Below are 21,035 nucleotides of genomic sequence, written 5' to 3'. Positions count from 1 at the left end.
TTTATTTGTAACATTGTTACATGTACCTCTTTACTCCCCAATCCTGATGTGTTGGGATATACAGTAAGTATTTGTCTTGGTTGGAAGGCTGAAAGTAAGTTTGTAAAAATGAATGGGCTTCAATGGAAGGATGGACAGACGAAAAAAAATTTAAGGTGGAGTCGGTTGAGATGGTGGAAGAGAAAATTAAGTTGACCTAAAATGAAAAGATGCACCATGTGTCATGTCAATATGTTGCCGTCCTGGTGGGAGAAGCTCTGGATGCAGTGAAAACAAAGTTGTTAAAGAAGCATTAAAATCTGGAAGAAACTATTTCAATTTTCTTTATTTTTAGCAATTCTTTATTTTTAACACTTCTTTATTTTTAGCATATAGCTATTTAAAGAACACATTTGAAAAATATTTTAGATAAAATGAGCTTTCAATACACAGAGTTTGATAGTGTTCTTTATTTGAACACTAAAAGACATCGCCAGCCAAGAAAGTTCTTTAGAAAAATGAAAAAAAAATTTAAGAGTGTGGCCAAGAGCACTTTCACAATAATGAAAAAGATTGCAAGAAACATTGGTGATTTGTGCAGTGACGAAATTTTGATGGATTTTTATGTCTATCCAACCAATTATCACTCATATATGTATATGGCTGATTATCGATTTGCACAATATGGCCATTATTCTGTTCTGCCATTGGATGAGGATGTTGCAGATCCACAGAACACAGGAAAATCTGCACCAGGAGAGCAAATGAAAGCAATCACCCCTCTCAGCATGTCGAGGAAGTGCCTTGGGAACAGTTCAACTATACCAGACCTTAGCGAAGACAACAATCAGGAGAACAGAACACCAGACACCAACACCTGCTGAAACTGCTGAAATAAGTGACACCTGTAAATAAATGCATAAATTACACATTCAAATTGTCGTTTTAATATTGTTTAGATAACATTTTTTTCAATGTAGCAAAGTAAAACACTTTGTAAAAATGCATTTGAGTAAAAGTAAAATTACCTATTTAAAAATTTACAAATTACTCACAAAAAACACTCAGTTACAGTAATGTGAGTAAATGTAATTTGATACTTTCCACAACTGGTTAAGTCCGTGTACAAAGCTATCCAATTTGAGCTCCTTCTATCACTTGGCAAAATAGCTTTACGATCATATAGGAGCTCAACCCTGAGCTTTTCTGCCTTAAGAAAGTTGTCCAACACATCGTGTAATGGGGAGAAACTTTACACAGGGACGTAGTTGCGTAGGTCTGGAGGAGAAGAAGAGACGCCTCCCAGTTATTTGGAAGACGTAGGAGTAGGTATAGCCACCTACTGGCTTCTGTTCAATAAAAAGCCTTATTCCGAAAACCCTCGTGATTGAGCCGATTTCTCCTTTCCTGACCTCGCAGCGACGGCTCGTCACAATAGTATATAGTATGCGATTACGGACGCAGCATAAAATTCATTTATCGCAACTCTTTGCGATACAGATATCGTATATACTTTTATCGCGATAACGATCATTTTTCAATATATCTTGCAGCCCTACTAACAACGCTAACAGAGCAGGGCTAAGATGTGTCAGGTCAAATTTAGTGATGTTTGGGACATGTTGAAAATGTATCATGTTAATGCTAGCATGCTAACTTTAACAATGTAAACGGGTGGGGGGTAAAATCAATGTGTCGTGAAATTTAGTAACGTTTGCATACTAATGGGTATGGTGTTAGGACAAGGTTGTCAAACTCGCTGCCCATGGACCACATCCCGCGAGACCACTTTATATAGATCTATTATTATGGCCCGATGATATGAATTGCTGGTAACACTGGAATTGCTACATATCCCATAATGCAGTGCTTTAATTGCCTTGCTGAACATGATCTTTACACTGGAGCTGAATCTGTATAGGAACAGTTTCCACGTCAACATCTAGCAGAACGGCAGTCAATTTTGACCAAGCCGATTCTTGCTTAAAAACATCACATTTTTAAAGGACTGTGAAGTTGTTAAAGTAGCATTTGTGGAGTCTGCAGGTGCATTGTTCACTGGGTATAAAATAAAGCAGAGACCATTCATGAACATGCTGTTATCTCAGAGCCCAGATACACGCCAACGTGAGGGAATGGCAGATGACATTGACACATGTGAGTGTTTCTCTCCAGTTTTTATGTGTTGACTGATCTGATGAATGTGGCACAGCTTTGTGTGTTTATCAGAATGGTATTTGGAGATATGAGTGCCAAAGAAGAGCTGCTAACCATTTTACAATTTAAAAACACACCAGCTGCCTAACTTAAAAGATTTTCTTGAAACTTTCCAACATGAATATGAACAGCTACAGAACAACCTTTTGGGATGCAAAGTCAGCAAATCGGTCATAGTGTTGCAGCCTCCAAACCAGGCAGTAATTGTAGTTGCTTTTAAATGCCTTCACAGAACAGACCATGTTGATTATATGCTTATCCTTCCCCTGCAGCTCCTAATTAAGCTCAGTGAGAAGTTTAGTCAGGTACCTAACCATTGGTGCCAGTATTGTTGTTCTACTTGGATAGCTCTGCTGTTGAGAATGAGATTATCACACTGCAAAATGACATTGAAATGTAATCAAGAGCAACAACTAGCATGAATGTAGATTTCTGGAACCTACTGCTGGAACAAAAGTATCCCAACCTCAGAAAGTGTGGCGTGAACTGATCCGCAATAAGAGATGAGCATCAGCCATTACAAAGTAAAGAAAAGTAAAGAAACACACTTCAAATAAATGTAAATTATTGGCATATAGAGATTCTGTGCACACTGTGGTTAAAGATAAAGAACTGGTTAAAGAACTGAGATGCATTACCGCACCAACGGTAGAAAAAAAGCATTGAATCGGCTCTGAACCAAAGATGGAAGAGGCTGATTTTAGCAGTGATTATACTTGATTAAACAAGTTGATTATAGAGATTAAATTAACCATATCATCTTAACACGACACCGTGAGCAAGGTGGTATGCTAGAGATACTACAGACAGGCCTGTATGTTACAGACCTGCCAGGTGTCTTTTGACAGTGAGCGGATGCTGGTTTACTGGAACAGAGAGGTGAGATGGCAGAGGAACCCCAACCAACCAAGTGTCACATTATTTTATGCTCTTGAATGTTAAATATTTGAATACGTTTTGGTCTTTTGGCTTCTGAAATGTTTGCCTGAAAAATGTGCACATGCGCAAGTGCACTAAAATTGTAATCATGAATATTTTAATAAGTAACTGTAATTACACATTTTCCAACAGTATTTACAATTACATTTTATTTGTAACGTTGTTACATGTACCTATTTACTCCCCAATCCTCATGTGTTTTGATAAACAGTAAGTATTTGTCTTGATTGGAAGGCTGAAAGTAAGTTTGTAAAAATGAATGGGCTTCAATGGAAGGATGGACAGACGAAAAAAAATTTAAGGTGGAGTCGGTTGAGATGGTGGAAGAGAAAATTAAGTTGACCTAAAATGAAAAGATGCACCATGTGTCATGTCAATATGTTGCCGTCCTGGTGGGAGAAGCTCTGGATGCAGTGAAAACAAAGTTGTTAAAGAAGCATTAAAATCTGGAAGAAACTATTTCAATTTTCTTTATTTTTAGCAATTCTTTATTTTTAACACTTCTTTATTTTTAGCATATAGCTATTTAAAGAACACATTTGAAAAATATTTGAGATAAAATGAGCTTTCAATATACAGAGTTTGATAGTGTTCGCCAGCCAAGAAAATTCTTTAGAAAAATGAAAAAAAAATGTAAGAGTGTGGCCAAGAGCACTTTCACAATAATGAAAAAGATTGCAAGTAACATTGGTGATTTGTGCAGTGACGAAATTTTGATGGATTTTTATGTCTATCCAACCAATTATCACTCATATATGGCTGATTATGGATTTGCACAATATGACCATTATTCTGTTCTGCCATTGGATGAGGATGTTGCAGATCCACAGAACACAGGAAAATCTGCACCAGGAGAGCAAATGAAAGCAATCACCCCTCTCAGCATGTCGAGGAAGTGCCTTGGGAACAGTTCAACTATACCAGACCTTAGCGAAGACAACAATCAGGAGGACAGAACACCAGACACCAACACCTGCTGAAACTGCTGAAATAAGTGAAACCTGTAAATAAATGCATAAATTTCACATTCAAATTGTCGTTTTAATATTGTTTAGATAACATTTTTTTCAATGTAGCAAAGTAAAACACTTTGTAAAAATGCATTTGAGTAAAAGTAAAATTACCTATTTAAAAATTTACAAATTACTCACAAAAAACACTCAGTTACAGTAATGTGAGTAAATGTAATTTGATACTTTCCACAACTGGTTAAGTCAGTGTGCAAAGCTATCCAATCTGAGCTCCTTCTATCACTTGGCAAAATAGCTTTACGATCATATAGGAGCTCAACCCTGAGCTTTTCTGCCTTAAGAAAGTTGTCCAACACATGTGCACAAATGTGCAGAATCTGGGAACATAGAGGTCCTAAACTTCTTGTCCAGCCAGGTTAATCTGGACATGTGATGGCACCAACGACCCAGTAGATAAGAACAGATAGGAGGATCATCACTAACCCAGGGTGAGAAATCTGTCTAAATGCTGCTTGAGAATGTAGTTGATTTTAATTTAGCCAAGAATGTCATCATATTGAGGTTGGTGGGAATGGCAAAGTGCTTGACATTCTGGAGTGAGTAGGTGGTTCTTCAATGCAGCATTAGCATTAGTCGGGATTCCCTGTGATGTGCCATTATATGCTTCTTTAATTTAGGGTTACGGTAACTTTTATTAACAAGCTAAAAATTCTTTAGTTGGATGATAAGTATTAATATTAAAGAATAACAATTTCCAATACACTAACAATAAACAATTTCCACAATACTTGTAACACAATAAAATAAAGTCTTATTGATCTTGTTCTGTTTCTTCAGTTCAGAGGAATTTAATATCAAAGTAAGAGAAAGGAAACTGTAGGATTCCGATGCTTGGAAACTGTAACACTCCTACCAGCCTGGTAGATATGAACTGATATAAACCTAGATATTATTAATCATGCTAGCGAGGATCGTTAGCATTTGGCTAACGTTATTAGCACTACTTGCTTTTACTTTGAAAAACACACTCACCAAAAACGAAAGTGAGATCTGGTGCATGTACGTTTAGCTCATTTGTGCGCTATCGGCAAGGGATGCAGATCTTTTTTTAAAAGAGCCATTTGCAGGCTTTTCACGGCTCTTGTTTGGGGGGTGTCACAGCTTGACAAAAATAAAGGCAGGGACTTTCATGCTAGACAAAAAACAAAAATGCCATGGACCTGGGGATTTCCCATCTTACAAGGGCATCTGCCAAATGCCATAAATGTGAATTTAATGTAAAGAAAACTTGCTTGACGTTCTGCAGTGAGTCTACGGTTCTTTAAGTTGGTATTCTCTCTGATGTGCCACTATATGCGTCTTTAATGTGGGGTTAGGGTAACTTCATTAAAAAGCTAAAAATTATTCAGTTGGATATTGAATATTAATATTAAAGAATATTCTTACCAGAGAAATGCGTAGAGAAATGTAAAATAAATCCGTGGATGGCCTGATCTACATAGAACAGTTGTTCGTGCAGGAGGTCTCAAAGTGTGAATTTGTGTTTACAAACAGTGACAACACTCATCTAAATCTCGGTGTAGACTGATCTTTGGCCACAGAAAAAAACTCCTGTTAACATTTGCTTGGTCTTTCAACTCATGCAGATTCCTGTTTGGAACTCACTCATAACCTACTTCAGTGGACTTCAAAAATGAACTTGGACCTGACGTGAACAACCCAGGGTAATAATGCAGTGCTGGCATTGCTCGGTTTGTCTCAAGGTTTCTTCTTCACTTTCCTTTATGAAGTTTAGAGAACACTTAGACTACCTTGTAATTTTCTTATAGTCTGACTTATGCAAGGAAAAACTACAACAGAGTGAATAAAATGATTGTATTCATGGTTTGAGTCATAGTGAACCAGAACTTATTACTTCATTGATAGTAACATGAAAGCACGTTTGTTGTAAGTCGCTCTGGATAAGGGCGTCTGCCAAATGCCGTAAATGTAATGTAAAAAAAAATGTAATATACATAAAGTTTATACATACATATACATTAATATTCATTAAAATTCTTGGCAAAAAGTTGTGCAGGTTGTGCCTGTCACTGTCAGATCTGTGTACAGTACTGAGTACAGAGTTTCACGCTGCGCAGCACACCACCTGGCAGCCTTGTTTCCAGATGTACTGTAGTAATTTGTTGAACACTGTGTGCCGTGATCTTTCTTTGAGTGTCCGGAGAAACACACGAAACCACGCATATTTTTTTGCGCTGACCCATGCTGAAAGCGGCTTTAGATTTTCTCCAACGAGCAGAAAGACGGTCTGTGTTTAGTTTGCTCTCACGGACGTCGGAACCAGGCGTATTTCTGGCGTTTGTGGCTTCAGGTTGTAACGGGTTTGGGCCGGTGTGTAGTGATGGTGAATTTTATCAGACATATTTTGAGCTGATGACAGTGCACATAGTAGGAGACCAACTGTGTACCCTTTTTATTGTTGTTCAAGTTAAAACTAAATTAATATACTGTATTGTACTATCCTAAAACAACATGCATGATGTGAATGTTACGTGTCAGATACTCAGATGTACTCCCAAAGCAGTCAGGTTTTGAATTTTCACTCCGACACCTCTTCCTTCACCACCCAGACCGGCCCCATACAATTCCATATTTATTTATAAAGCACTTTAACGCAACAAAGGAGATGGCTAAAGTGCTGTGCATTAAAATAAATAAATAAATAATGTGAAATTAAATTGCCAGGAACAGGACAGACAGAACAAAAAGATAACAGAATAAAATAAAATAAGAGAGAATGTGCAGCAATTTGAATTAAACAGAAAACATTTAAGACAACATAGTAAAAAAGTTAAGAAAGGACTGCATAAGAAACCACATAAAACACTGCATAAGAACACCATATAAGAACCACATCACACTGGGTCAAAAGCCAGGGTGTAAAAGTCAGTTTTTAAACGAGATTTAAACACAGTGATTGAACACTATTGTTAATAGTTCTCACTCTGTTGTTTATTGAATAACCCAGACTGCTGTTATTGTTCTATTGTGTATTCTAATTATATTGTTCATATAACTGAGTGATAGGTCATTCCATAGACATGGGGCGGCCACTGCAAAGGCCCTGTCGCCTCTGTGCTTGTAATGTGACCAAGGAACAGACAATAGTCTCTGGACTGAAGACCTGGGAGAACAGGGTGGAGTGTAAGAATGAAGTAGGTCGGCTAAAGCCGAGCCATTCAGTGATTTAAAAACAAATATAAAAAAAAACGACTCTACAACAGACAGGGAGCCAGAAAACCACTGAGAAAACATACAGTTGCATTTTGTACTAATCGACGGCTAGCTAGAGATGTCTGGCTGATCCCAAAAAGCAGTCAATTATAAAAGTCAAGGCGGGATGTAATGAAAGCGTGAATCACTATTTCCAGATTTCGTTTGGAAAGGACTGGCTTGAGTGGTAGCACAATTTTCCAACATTGTTAGCCTGTGCGTCCATTTTCAGAGCTGAGTCCATTTAACACCAAGGTTTGTAATCCATGATTTTTCACAAGGGGCTAAGGAAGCGAGGCCAATACTGGGGTCACCTAAGCATACATTCTGTCTTGCTCTCATTTAGTTCCAGAAAAGCGGCCCCATAATCAGAAGGTTGCCGGTTCAAATCCCGATCCGTCAGGGTGCAACTAAGGTGCCACTGAGCAAGGTCCACACAAACTGCTCCCCAGGCACCTATCATGGCTGCCCACTGCTCACCCAGGGTGAGGATTAAAAACAGAGGACACATTTCGTTGTGTCACCTTGTGCTGTGCTGCTGTGTATCACAATGACAATCACTTCACTTTAACACCTGGGTGGCCCTAAATCATCCACTTCAGGTGCACATAGGTTCAGGAGTGAGAGCAGTACAACAACAGCAGCATAAACAAAGCTTTTAAGTTGATGAATGATTTAATTAAACAGAGAGGAAAAAAGAACACAATTAAGAAATGTAGAAATAAAAATCATTTCCCTTATTTGCCACTGATATTGATTGTTGATATTTGGTGCTAATCACTTCTTTAATGTTTTGTCCTATTTATATAGTTCAATTGATTTATATTTTAGTTTGTCTAAATCTAACTTATTAAACCTCATTTAACTCAGTCCAAACGATATGTAGCCAATAAACATACAACTATATTTCCCCAGAATTTGGTGAGTTCATACATCCAGGTTGACTCGGATTGTGTTCTGGTTTCTTTTCTCTTTCTTTTTCGTTGCGTCTCTTCTCTATCACGCTACGCTACAGGCACTGTGGCTACACGATTTGGACCAGAAACCCGATGTGGACTGTGCATGCGTGGGGTTTAGGAGTAGGGTTAGATTTAGGCAGTACCACGGTGGCTTTCAGAGTACGCACATGCATGCATGCGCTGTCCAAATTGGGTTTCTGGTCCAAATCGGGGAACAACAGGCACGTTTTTTCTTTCTCTTTAACTATTTTTCTTTTTTTCTAGTAATTAAACGTCTCCCCATTTACCCACTAGGTGGCGGTAATTTGCTTGTTTTGGTCCCATTAAATGACTTTCCATTTATTATTGAATAATTATTATTAATACTTATTTAGTTTAAATTATTATACTTCAACCATGGGTTACACCTGCATTGACTACCGTGGCCTCGAAAAAATCACTGTCAAGAACCGGACACCACTACCCCTCACCAACACCGCCCTCAACACCCCCTCGGGTGCTGCATACTTCTCCAAGCTGGGTCTACGCTCGTTTGGAGTTTGCTGACAATCAGGTATTTCTACAAACTTAACACCATACACTCATGAACATTTTAATAATAATATTCAAAAATATATCTGATCTGTGTTTTAATCAGTCAGTGCCTTGATGTAGTGGAACTAATTATCTTTTTATTCCGATGTACCGCCCAGCCTCATACACACCTGATGTCTTTTCTGCATGAGGAGTTAATGTGGTGCGTTCTGCACTATATCATCCAAATGACAGAAGTCGGAAACAATCGCTTCATGTTACATTTAGATGCCTTTCACAAGCCTGTGCACATCATGTCTTGAAATAATTTTGGCAGTAGCCTTGAATAAGCATTTTACACCGAGTTAAATGAAATTATTTACCCAGCTGGCTGAGAACAAACACAGTGAATCCAGATGTATTTATGCATTTTGGCAACAACAACATGCTGTTCATCTCTTCATTGGAAAGCATCCCGGAGACTACAGAGAGATTCTGAGCCAGCTTTGCTTTGTCTAGTAGCGGATGGACACGCCTAGAACAAATTGGACAAGTGTGTGTCATGGTGAAGTCCGTCCATATATATATACAGAGAGAAGGGAAGGACTTTACCACGACATATAATATCCATACCAATCATTATTACACATAATACCAAAATAACAGAAATGACCAAAAGAGGGTTTTGCCAAACTTCTTTTTATTTCAACTCAGCACAGTCAGAGGGAAAGTAGTATTGTCATAAATTATGGGAAACAGCTGCCTTAAATATCTGATATCTGAACCTTCCTAGTTGGTCACAGTGTCGACGCTAACACAGATAGACCATTAAGAAATTGTTTTTTTTTTTTTAAACTATTCCATTCATTTGTCTACATTAAGAATGCCTTCAACACCTTCATTAGTAAAGTTAAAGTTCACACTGGGAATCAGACCTGAGGGCACGTGTGCCCATTCGAAAATATTTCACATGATCGTCAGGAGCGCATTGTTGCTACGTGCTCAGTGCTTCACTAGTAAATCAGCCGGTATTGCGAGGAGGAGATGGCCTTTGTTCGCTCCACTGGACTCCCTGCAAGTTCTCTAATCCTAATTTCACAACACATCGTCACACTATGCATGAAGCCATGCATAGATGCTATTCATCAAGGTGTTTCACAGTGTTTCACAGAAATGCAAGGGTTCAGCATCACAGCTCTCAATTTTCAAACAAAATATCATCTGGAAAAAAAGAAAAAAAAAATGTTTTCCTCCATTTTTATCTGTTCTCCTCTTACCTGCAGAGGAAAAATGTGGAATGTTCTTTAAGCATGAAGATCTCACCACGATGTACAGCACAGCAGTAATCTCAGTGCGACAGAGCGAGACAACAATGTTTATTGGTTGCCTGATCTCTCAGCCCCTTCATGCGATGCTGTGCTTTAACCAACACTTTTTATATTAACAAATAAGTGTTGCAGCTCAGACCATGCCAAGAACCACAAAGTCTCTGCTGACACAGTACAGCATTGTTTGCATTAATGAAAGATGTCGAATGGGCTCAGGTCCATTTTCTATAGTAATAAATCAAAGCCTTTGTTTTCTCGCCTGCAATGGTTGTTTGTGTTTTTCCTCCTCTGTAGCACAAACCCACGGCTGGTCCAAAGCTCCACGCTACTCCAGACAGGAACGTGGCACCCTGTGCTCAGAGTGGTGCCAGGCATCAGTGGTGGTTAACACCACTGCCATTAGTGACCTTCTGATGTCCTTCACATTCTTCTGTCATGCTGTTCTCGCTTTCCTCCTCTTCATTGTCACTTCTTTCATCTTTGGTCAACTGTGAGAAAAAGTCAAACAAGACGTTAAATAAGAAGGCTATGCACCTTCCTTCATGTCTAGTATTTACCAGACATACTGGGGTTTGTTGTATAACTGCATGTATTGTCTGTAGCCCCTGCAGTTTTGTTTTATATGTAGCATCTTGCTTTAGTGCAACGACAGTAAAGGCATAACTAATAACTAACATACATTAACAACTGCATTAATTAAGATGGAACATAATGTTGTGGGCAAAGGTGACAGGCATTTTACAGGTCAGTATTGAAGCATTGTACATAGTTGAGATTACTGCACATAGCTCTGAGATTGTGGGAAGAAACTGTCTCTGAGCCTGTTGGTCCTACTGCTGAGAGACCTATAGCTCTTCCCAGAGGGCAGGAGGTTGAACGGGCCGGGTCTCTGAAGATTCCCTCAGCTCTGTTGAGGGCAGCGGGATGAGTAAATGCAGTCTTGACTACCCTCTGGAGTGGTAGAAGGTCACCAGCAGCTTCTCACTTATGTTAATTCTTCTGAGCCCTCTCAGGACGTGCAGACGCTGCTGTGCCTTCTTAATGACCGCTCTGGTGTTAGCATTCTAGGAGAGGTCGGCAGAGATTGTGGTGCCCAGGAAGGTGAGGGTGTGCACCCTCCCCACACAGTCACTCTTGGTGTAGAGTAGGACTTGATCTACCCTGTATCTTCTTTAGTCCAGGATGATCTCTTTTGTTTTGTTAGTGTTCAGAGCCAGGTAATTTGCCAGCCACAACTCAGACAGCCTCAGGCCCTTATCCCTATAGACAGGATAATTCCCACCGAAGATCAGCCCCACCAGTGATGTAACATGATTATTGTGTTGCTGATGTGGGTAGGTCTCCAGTCCGCAGTGTACAGCAATGTACAACTTCCTGGTAGAGGATAGATGGGGTCCCAGTCTTACTGTCGGGGCAGGCGTTTTTGAGAAAGTCAAAAACGCCTCGATTCAGGAGCAGGTGAGTGGTTGTATTCCCAGATCAGACAGTTTTCTGATGTTGGGGATGATGGTATTAAAGCCGAGCTGAAGTCAATGAAGAGCATTCTGATGTAGCTTTCCTTATTCCTCCAGGTAGCTCAATGGCGACCTCTGTTGAGCTGTTCGCTTTGTAGCAAATTAGTGGCGGTCAAAGGGGAGGGAGACTTGCCCCTCAAAGCACTATGTAGTGTAACTCTCACATTCCCGGTTCATCAGCTACTGTCAGTCTGCAACTGAGTCCGGTTCCGACCACCTGCACCTGTCCAATGCTACAAAAAATCCATGATTGCAGCACACCTGAGAAAATGTTTGTAATGAAATGTATTATGGTACGACTTGACTGCTTGTCCAAGGACAGCAAAGATGATAACATAATCACTAATCAAAAACTGAGGGATAAGTGTGCATTGATTTGATTGTCGCTGAGGACAAAAACAGTGGTGGCCTAGCGGTTAATGAAGTGGCCACGTAATCAGAAGGTTGCTGGTTCAAATTCCAAGGTGCCCCTGAGGTGCCACTGAGCAAAGCACCGTCCCCACACACTGCTCTCCGGGCGCCCCAAGGGTGATGGTTAAAAGCAGAGGACACATTTTGTTGTGTCACTGTGTGCTGTGTTGCAGTGTTTCACTATATATCTGCTTTTTTGGTTTTACATTTCTAATTGACTGAGGTGATGTCACACCCCGATTCAATTAAGAATATGGATGTGACATTGCCAGCATATTAAAAAGTTTAATATTCTTTAAATATTGCAATTTCATGACCTATGGTTATAGTATAATATCACATATCATATGAACATAAAAATAATAATAAAAGTGTCACATTTCATGATAGGCCTGCTTAATGATATTTTAAAAACATTGAAACATATGAGCAGTGCTAATGTAAAATAATAAAAAAAAAGAATTCTATATACTATAGTCATTTGAACAGTCATTTTGAACACCCAATGTAAAATAATAAGTGATCTATTAATGGTACATTATTAGTACAAAAGTCCAAAGTTTGTATGACACAGTAAGATAGGTGTGTCTATCAATGTATAACTACTGCTAATGATGCTGGAATTCTGGCCTATGCTGCATAACAGTAACTGGCATGTCTGAAAAATGACATCTTTTAGCACAGATAGGCGTGTAATGTAGAGCGATTCATGAAAAAATATGAGGAATGTGGAAGGAACGCTTCCTCCTCAGGGCCCATCATGCACATTGTGCTCAAAGTTTACACCGTGTCAAGCCCCCAGGTAGAGCTTTCTTAACACAAGGATTTATCTCTTTTATCTGCGGAGAACAAAGAGTTCATTTAGCTAGTCTCAGAAAAGCTTAGTGGCTCTCTCTCTCATATCAAATGATAAAAGTATACCCTGGGGACGTCTCTATTTGGGTCTGAAGGCACACTTTCTCAGTGTCTTCAACTACTGCGGTCTACCTCACTGACCTACAAGCACATTTGCAGAATGAACATATTTGACTTGCAGTTTAATCAGCTTGCTGGGGTTTTCAAACACAAGTCTCTCACTATAACCTCTTTAACTTGAGATTAGCTCAAGTTCAATAAGCCCAACATTGGCATCTACACTTCTTCAGTCGTTTAATGATAAGACCTTGATGAACTTCCATCACCACATATCTTCTGATCATATAAACAAAAAGACAGAATTCAATTGATCTTAATTGTTTGTCTGGTTTGATGAGAACCGTGGATTTACTTACGCTGCCAAACAGAAACTTCTTCACCATCCGCAGAATGAGGTACGCCCAGAATATGTGCAAAAGTAACAGGATCACAAGCATGACGTTGAAGAAGTAATATCCAAAGAAAGGTGGATAGTAGTATGGAGGATATACCCAAGTGCAGTGAATAATCCTGAAAGAGATTCAGAGCCATTCAAGGGGCATACATAATAAAGAAAACATACATAAAAAGAAAAATAACTGAAAAGTGCAGCCAGAGTTAGAATATAAACAAATGTTTTTGAATTAATATCTGAGCAAACTAAACTAATAGCATTTTTGATATAACTTTAATCAGTTTCTTAATATGCACGTACCACCAACTCCAAATACTCACCAAAATGGGAATATCACAAGACGAGTCACCATGAACACAATGGCAAACACTACGAAGAGGGAATTGCACGTTCGCTCCCATTTAGCGTAATTGAACAACTTGGCAGACTGCAACAAGAGAGAAGAGGTTTGTGGTAAACTGACATAAATTGGAAGCAGGAAAAACAATGAAATGTGAACACACCTCAAGTAAAATGTCTGAAGCGTCGTGAGTGAGCAAAACTAAAGTTCCTATACGAATGTAGTTTGCACACCAGGAGAACGCCAGTAGAGTTAATGTTGCCAAATGGTGGATGATCTGCTCATTGAAATCCTGCAATTTGATTGCACAGAGGGAAAAACATGTAAAATGTAAATTGAAACATCTGGATGAATGAATGGAACTTACTTTTCTTTTGACATCAAATGTAATGCTGAACAGGAGAGACCAGTAGAAACTCATCTCCAGTACATAGTACCAGTACTGGGAATTAAGCATTGACTGGAGAAACAACAAAAAAATATGTGTATAAAATAAGGAGTGGCTTAACATTTAAGAACAAAAAAAATCATTGTCATTGACAGAACAGAACAGTCAAAGCAGATTTTTTGTGCCCTGATGGAATTACAAAATGCCCCATAACATGTACAGATGTAAAACCCTTTCAGTCACACAGGTTATTATTTGTAAGCAGAGAACTGAATGAGATTTTTAAAAAGCATTGTTTTCGTCAGCAGAGTGACTGCATTAGGCCCGGCACCCTGGGTGGGAAAAATTCATTTATTTCCTGGAACATTGCTTCATTCCAGTGAATTGCATATGGATCTGGACCAGCTTGAGACTTATCAGACATTTTTTTTTGGATGAAACCAATCAGAACCTGATTACAGCTCACACTCTAAAAATTATTCACAGGGTTAGTAAGTAAAACTTAGTCAAGCATAATATAAGTTTTATATTAATGAGTTGGTCAAACTTTAATTGAACTTAATGGAATGGATAAATGGATATCGAACATTTTCTTCTTTTGTGAAGTTCCAAACAGTATTGAGTTAGTTGAACTTGAACTTTTACCAAGCATTTTCAAAAGCAGAATTCAACACTGCCAGGTTATCGCCTATCTACGATATACATTAAATAATTTATCTTGAAATAAAACTGCCGTTGTTTTGTATTTCAATTTAATCTGACTGAGGTTAAGACATTTCTTAATGTTGTGTATGTAAAAAATAAATACATTCGAATATTTTAGAGAAGTAATTAACTTATTATTGCAAATACTTTTTCATGAAAATGAAGTTGGCTGACCTTTAATAGTACATAGTAAAATTTAATATTTAGCTAAATAAACTTGTTAATAACACTAATTTTAAGTAAGTCATATGTATTTTGCAACATAAAAGTTGCAAGTAAATGAATGTCCGTTAGCTGAATTTTAAGTTCAGTACTCACCTGCTTTGGGTAGCCGACCCACACCTCCCAAGTATCATAAAACCATTCTTTCTGCAAGAAAAACAATACAGCAGATTAAGCAGATAGCTAAATATGTTAATAATCATAAAACAATATGACCACAATGTATCAGTGCATGGATAAGTATTACATGCAATTAAATTTTATTTACGTGCAGTGGAATGTTTGGTTGTCTTTTATATCAATTATGGCAATCAGATTTTGCACTTGCTGAACAGTGTCTCCAGTGCCCATCCAGGTTCCCCCAGACTTGGGGGATTCCCACAGTTATCGGTAACCACTGTGCTCAGCTCAGATGCCCCTCCTCAGGCCCAGACTAATAGAGGAGATCAGTTTCATCCCTGCGAACACAAGACCTCCTGTCCAGTCCACTAGACTCAGACAAAACCGTACGCTAGCAACGGTGACAACAGCTCTGTGCCCCAAACTGATCAGCAAAGGTCTGCAGACACAGCTTTGATAAAAGAAGGAAACGAAGAAGGAAATTAGCAATTAGGCCTGTCACAATAAACAATAAATCAATTCATTGTACAATAATTGAAATGAGGTCAATAATTTTAACAGGCGCAATACTTTTCATTGGCATGCTTGTTCGATTTTCTACCAAATGATTGTCACAGCACTCTGTTTTTAATCCACCACCCTTGGTGAGCAGTGGGCAGCCGTGACAGGTGTCCGGGGAGCAGTGTGTGGGGACGGGGCTTTGCTCAGTGGCACCTCAGTGGCACCTTGGTGGATCGAGATTCGAACCGACAGCATTCTGATTACGGGGCCACTTCCTTAACCGCTAGGCCACTACTGCCCCAAATATCGGCTCTTTTTAGCAAACCGGCTCTTTCCAGTGCTTTTTATTTATTTATTTAACCAAGCTCTTCTCAAATAGTGGTGCACAAGCGATGCCAGAGGGGGAACATGCTTTTTGTGAACAAACCCTTAAGAGATACCATACAAAAATATTTAACATGAATTTAAAGAAAGACAGAGCAAGATAGAGATAAAGAGACAAGCGTAAGTCTCCCGAAAGCTAAAGTCGGTGTCAGACCGAACACGCTATGTGCTGCACTATGTTCTGGAACCCATAATTGAACCTACACCCAAATGTAAAGACCAGGAATGATGATTTAATATACATTAATATAGTGCCTTTCAGCTTGGGGTCATACTGCATTTGGAAATCCACCTACATTGTGCACTTTCACCCTTGTGAAAGTCGTACATTATAGGGTTTGGCTTGGGGTTATATTTTAGGGATTTTATTTTGAAACATTGCATACCATCACAAGTGCTGAAGAGCGGCTGTATTATTTAGCATTTTCACAATTTATCGGCTGCATCTGCTTTTATCCTGTTTCTGTTGCTCACTTTCTGTTTGGTCCTAACTGGCAGTTTTGACTGTTTTCCTTGTCTGAGCCTAATGTTTAATATTTTTATGCTGGTTTTGTTTAGAAACTTCACAATCCATTTTATTAATAGTTTTTGGTTATTTTGTTTTGGGTTTTTTTTTGGATATTAAAATGTCTTCTAGTCCCAGTGTTAAATGTTCTTTAGAAATTAAAATGTATTGATTGACATCAGTTGAAAATGGTCTCACAACAACAATATTATTGTTTATCACAATAACTCCTGGGACAATTTATCGTCCAGCAAAATTTGTTATCATTACAGGCCTATTAGCAATTAAAGCATGTGCAGTTTAACCCCTTAACACTCCAGGAATCTTTGCTATAGAAAACTGTTCCTGACATCCTTGCATGTTATTAGTGCACTAATTACATGGAATAACCACATGAAATGGGTTTTAAAACCATTTGGGGGAAAAGGCTTGGTATGTTTATGATGCAGGTTTTCCATGCTGACATCCATACTCACATCATGAAGAGCTACAAGTCCACCAATGAATGCGGACAGGTAGAAGAAAAATCTCCAACTGCAAGTGGCAGACAGAAGCAACAGTAAAAAAATGAATTTACTGGAAGTGAGCACTGAAAGATGACTGCATGCAGAGTTTCTCAGTACCTAGCTTCCCTGAACTTCTTGAGGACCCCGGGCCTCTCCTGGTTGCGCCTCTTCCTGAACCAGCGTTCCACCTGTCTGGCTGTCCAGCTGCATTTTTTGGAAAGTCCTTCAATATCTGCCTGAGAAACAATGGGCGGGTTGGATTTCTGTGTACTGTGTTTCTCGGTGCATCACGCATATGTGACCCACTGTTACGTCCTTTGGGCTGTATAGTGGTTTGGGGTGCTCTGTGTTTGTTTCCCTTTCAGGCTGTTTGCTGGGTGGAGTTTGGGATTGATTGTTCTGCCTACCTCATCATCAGTCTACCAATCAACTCATCTACCTCATCAACTCATCAGATAGAGAGGAGAGTTTGGGAGTGTTGGAGAAAAGCTGCAGAAAAGCCTGTGTTAAGTGGTGTGTCGTGTAAACTGTATATAGGCTCTCCGTTTGTGTGTGTTTTCTTCCTCCTGTCGGTTGTTGTTGTTGTTGTTGATGTACAGCACTCTAGGTTTTGGTTGGTTGTTCACTTCTCACTGTAAATAAATGCGAATAATTTCACTTTGGCCTGGTACGTGTGTATTCCCCCTCCTTCGTTGTCACACGCATGTTACATCCAAACACAGCTCCCCCAAATATAAGTACAATAATTTACTGTAAATTAGCATAATGTCCCCAGACGTCCCAGAGTTCCCACCAAATCGATATTAACAGCAATTGACACCTCTGCTCCATTGTAATGTATTCCGCACGGTGAAAAGTCAGTTTCAATCATAAGATTTAAACAGTCTAATCTGAATAAAAAATCGTGTAAGGTGGTGACTGTACTGTACCTGTCCAGGGTTTTTGGAGTGGGTAACAAAATAATGCTCAAGGACTGAGTTGCTTATTACTTTATATCGGTTCTCTTCTTTTATGCCAAGGCAGCCAGCCAATGGTGTGGCTACAAACCTAAAAACGTGCATGAAACAGTTAATAGTTTAGAACACAAATGACACCTATTTTGTCGATCTTCCAAAGTAGTTCACGCGGAGAGCACTACAAAAAAATCATTACTTTTCATAGAATTCCCCCAGGAAGTCAACACATTCAGGCTTACCTTTCAAACAGGTATCTGATTACAAGGAAAGCGAAGGACAGCGGGACAGTCACATAGAGGTGAGAAACCTTGGCGTAGGCACGCCCTTCCTTGTCCTCCAGGTCGGACCATGTGAGATTGTAAGGAAGCCATAAGCGGTCCCACCAGAACCACTCGCTGATGGTCTCAATCATCCCGCAGGCGCTGCAAGAAAAATAAATTGTGGATGTCCGCAGGGCGCGTGTAGATCTGCTGAACCCAGCCTCAGAACGATAGATCAGACAGATTATGATGTATTCCACAGTTTATTCCACAGTTAACGCACTCATAACCAAAAGAAAGAAGTGATCCTAGAATCCGCCACCCTAAACAGCCACCCTAACTGCATTTGCCAGTGGTATGGACTCCCTTACGTCCCATGTAAATATTTACAAGTGCCCTGTTTCTCTCTGTGTCACACCGAAAGCAAACGCCAGAGTTCCGTAAGAGTGGTGGCTGCAGCCTAGCAACCGCGACAATGACAGTCGCTTTTCAAATATGATGCCAGGTGAGCCTTTTAACCGAAACAGCACCAGAGACTTTGTTTTGTTGCCTTTTTGTGCTTCACTCTGGAAAACCAGCAGTGCCCAAATAGAACCGAGTATAAATAGGGGCAATGATGACCTGAGGCAAAATCATAGGACAGCACACAAACACACACACAACTGCCTCCATTAGTTATTAACAGAGTCAATGGAGTTAGAAAGTGTCTTTAATTTCTGCTCAACATTCCGGAACAGTTACTGAGAAGTAGGAAATATTTATATTCAATAGACGAAAACCAAGTTCCATTCTGAGCAATAGGCAGCATGAAATTACACAGGTAATTGTGGGTTATTGATAGAATTTCATATAATAGCTAAGCTCAAATGCAACGGCTCCACCAAGACAGGTATTACAGGACTTTCCACAGCAATAACATTTTAACACAACCAGATTTAACATGAAATATCAAACTAGATAACAGAACATTGCCTAATGAACAGGAATGTAAATCCTTACTTTTCCTGCACAGGTCCCACAACCCAGAAATATACTGACGCCCAATAGGATCCAAGCAACCCTTAAATAATACGTCCACACACAGAGTTCATACGGCATATTGTACTTTGACAACATCTAAAGGTCGAGTAATATAAAAATGATTAAAGGTCAGTGTCACAGTGCACTGCATGCCTCTCCCCTTCTAACTCATGGCAGGCCAGGCTGGTACACTTTGGGACTGGAATTAGTCTCCATGAGCACTTGGCTCACAAACACAAACATTCTTTTAAGGAAAGAGGAGAAGAAGTTGGAGATTAAAAACTATGGGGAGCATTCAAAAAAAAGGTTATGAGAAGGTTTAAGAAGCATGAGTGAGAGAGGCAGTGAAATTACCTTCACCAGCAGAAAAGCAACGGAGCTGTCCTCACAACGCAGCTTACCGTAAAGACCTTCAGCTGCATGCATGTGTCATGTTCAATGTCAAATTAGATCACCTCAGCCACGTAGGTAACAGTCCCACACAACAACAACAAAAAAAGCACCCAGGCTCCTCACCACATGCGTTTCACAGCAAGAACAACGGCCGTCTGAAACGTGAAGATAGAAGCTCGGATGGGGAGGAGGGGAGGGCAAAAAAAAAAAAAAAAAAAAGAGAGAGAAGACAGACATACCTTTCTTCCGCCACGTTCTCTGGAGAGAAAGACGGGGAGAGGGAGAGAACAGGAGCAGGTGAAGGGCCGGCCCCTCGGCGGCTCTGCACTGCTGCTCACGGTGGGAAAGTGAAAAGCATGACAACAGCGTTGGCCGCACCGGCTCGCCTTTTGTCTGAAGTTCTTTAAGGTCCCGCCCAGCCAATTTGCAACTCACTCAGCCATTGTTTCAAGCTCCTGGTGTTTGTAGCTAAGCAGGCCAGCGTGAAAGCACCCTGAGAGGTGGGGCGCCCTGGGCTGAGAAAAACACCACCCTGGGGGTTCGTCTAACGCTGTCGTTTGCATTGTGCAACCGAGGTCAGCTGATGTCGGGATAATGACTCAAACGACATGGGACTGTTTGTTGTTAGAGCATGGCAGGACTCTGGGACAGCTTTTCGGGAGTTCTCACGTGTCATGTTTGGTGTGTAAGTGTTTACTTTAGAGGTGGGGACATCTAGCAACTGTCCAAATACAGGAAAGCGGTTAGACCATCCTGGTTCCTCGGTTGACTTTACATTTACATTTACAGCATTTATCAGACGCCCTTATCCAGAGCGACTTACAATCAGTAGTTACAGGGACAGTCTCCCTGGAGCAACTTAGGGTTAAGTGTCTTGCTCAGGGACACAATGGTAGTAAGTGGAATTTGAACCTGGGTCTCCTGGTTCACAGGCGAGTGTCTTACCCACTACCACCTTTGACAATCGTATGTATGGATAACTGTTGATCCCGTCTGTGAATACACGGAACTTTTTAAATAAATACAAAGTTAAAAGTAAATCCAACACATCCAAAAGAATAGGGGCTCTGTTTTCACTGACAATTAATATTGCTCATTACCATTGTGTCCCTGAACAAGACACTTAACCCTGAGTTGCTCTAAGGGAACTCTCCCTGTAACTCTGATAAATGCCATAAGTGTAAATATTAAAGTAGAGACCATTACTAGAACCATGTTGACTTAGACTAAACTAACTCTCAGTTAAACAGGCTTCTCAACAGTGTTACATGAGGAAGCACCACTAGAGAGAGGCAGGGATTTAACAGAAATTATTTTGTCAT

The 21,035-nt window shown here is 39.8% G+C and overlaps 1 protein-coding gene across 4 annotated transcripts; it reads right to left on the bottom strand.

Annotated features, from left to right (window-relative positions):
- Positions 1 to 9,534: 9,534 nt before the first annotated feature.
- On the bottom strand, positions 9,535 to 20,241 carry cers3a (ceramide synthase 3a). 4 transcript variants are annotated; one of them, XM_028956751.1, is made up of 11 exons: positions 19,953 to 20,241; positions 18,280 to 18,462; positions 18,014 to 18,131; positions 17,202 to 17,320; positions 17,055 to 17,112; positions 15,165 to 15,215; positions 14,121 to 14,213; positions 13,917 to 14,045; positions 13,734 to 13,840; positions 13,376 to 13,529; positions 9,535 to 10,667 (listed from the first exon to the last, which is right to left on the bottom strand). In XM_028956751.1, exons 2-11 carry the CDS (start codon positions 18,450 to 18,452, stop codon positions 10,554 to 10,556), a joined length of 1,116 nt encoding a protein of 371 aa, XP_028812584.1. In that variant the 5' UTR covers positions 18,453 to 18,462; positions 19,953 to 20,241; the 3' UTR covers positions 9,535 to 10,553. The 4 variants fall into 4 exon arrangements, with proteins under 4 accessions (XP_028812584.1, XP_028812585.1, XP_028812583.1 ...); XM_028956752.1 differs by lacking the exon at positions 19,953 to 20,241 and adding an exon at positions 19,722 to 19,856; XM_028956750.1 differs by lacking the exon at positions 19,953 to 20,241 and adding an exon at positions 19,837 to 19,853.
- Between the last annotated feature and the right edge of the window lie 794 nt (positions 20,242 to 21,035).

This window comes from Denticeps clupeoides, chromosome 16 (genome assembly GCF_900700375.1).
Source record: "Denticeps clupeoides chromosome 16, fDenClu1.1, whole genome shotgun sequence".
NCBI classification, from domain to species: domain Eukaryota; kingdom Metazoa; phylum Chordata; class Actinopteri; order Clupeiformes; family Denticipitidae; genus Denticeps; species Denticeps clupeoides.
The sequence above is the reverse complement of the archived record's forward strand: the minus strand, read 5'-3'. Positions and strand labels throughout refer to the sequence as shown.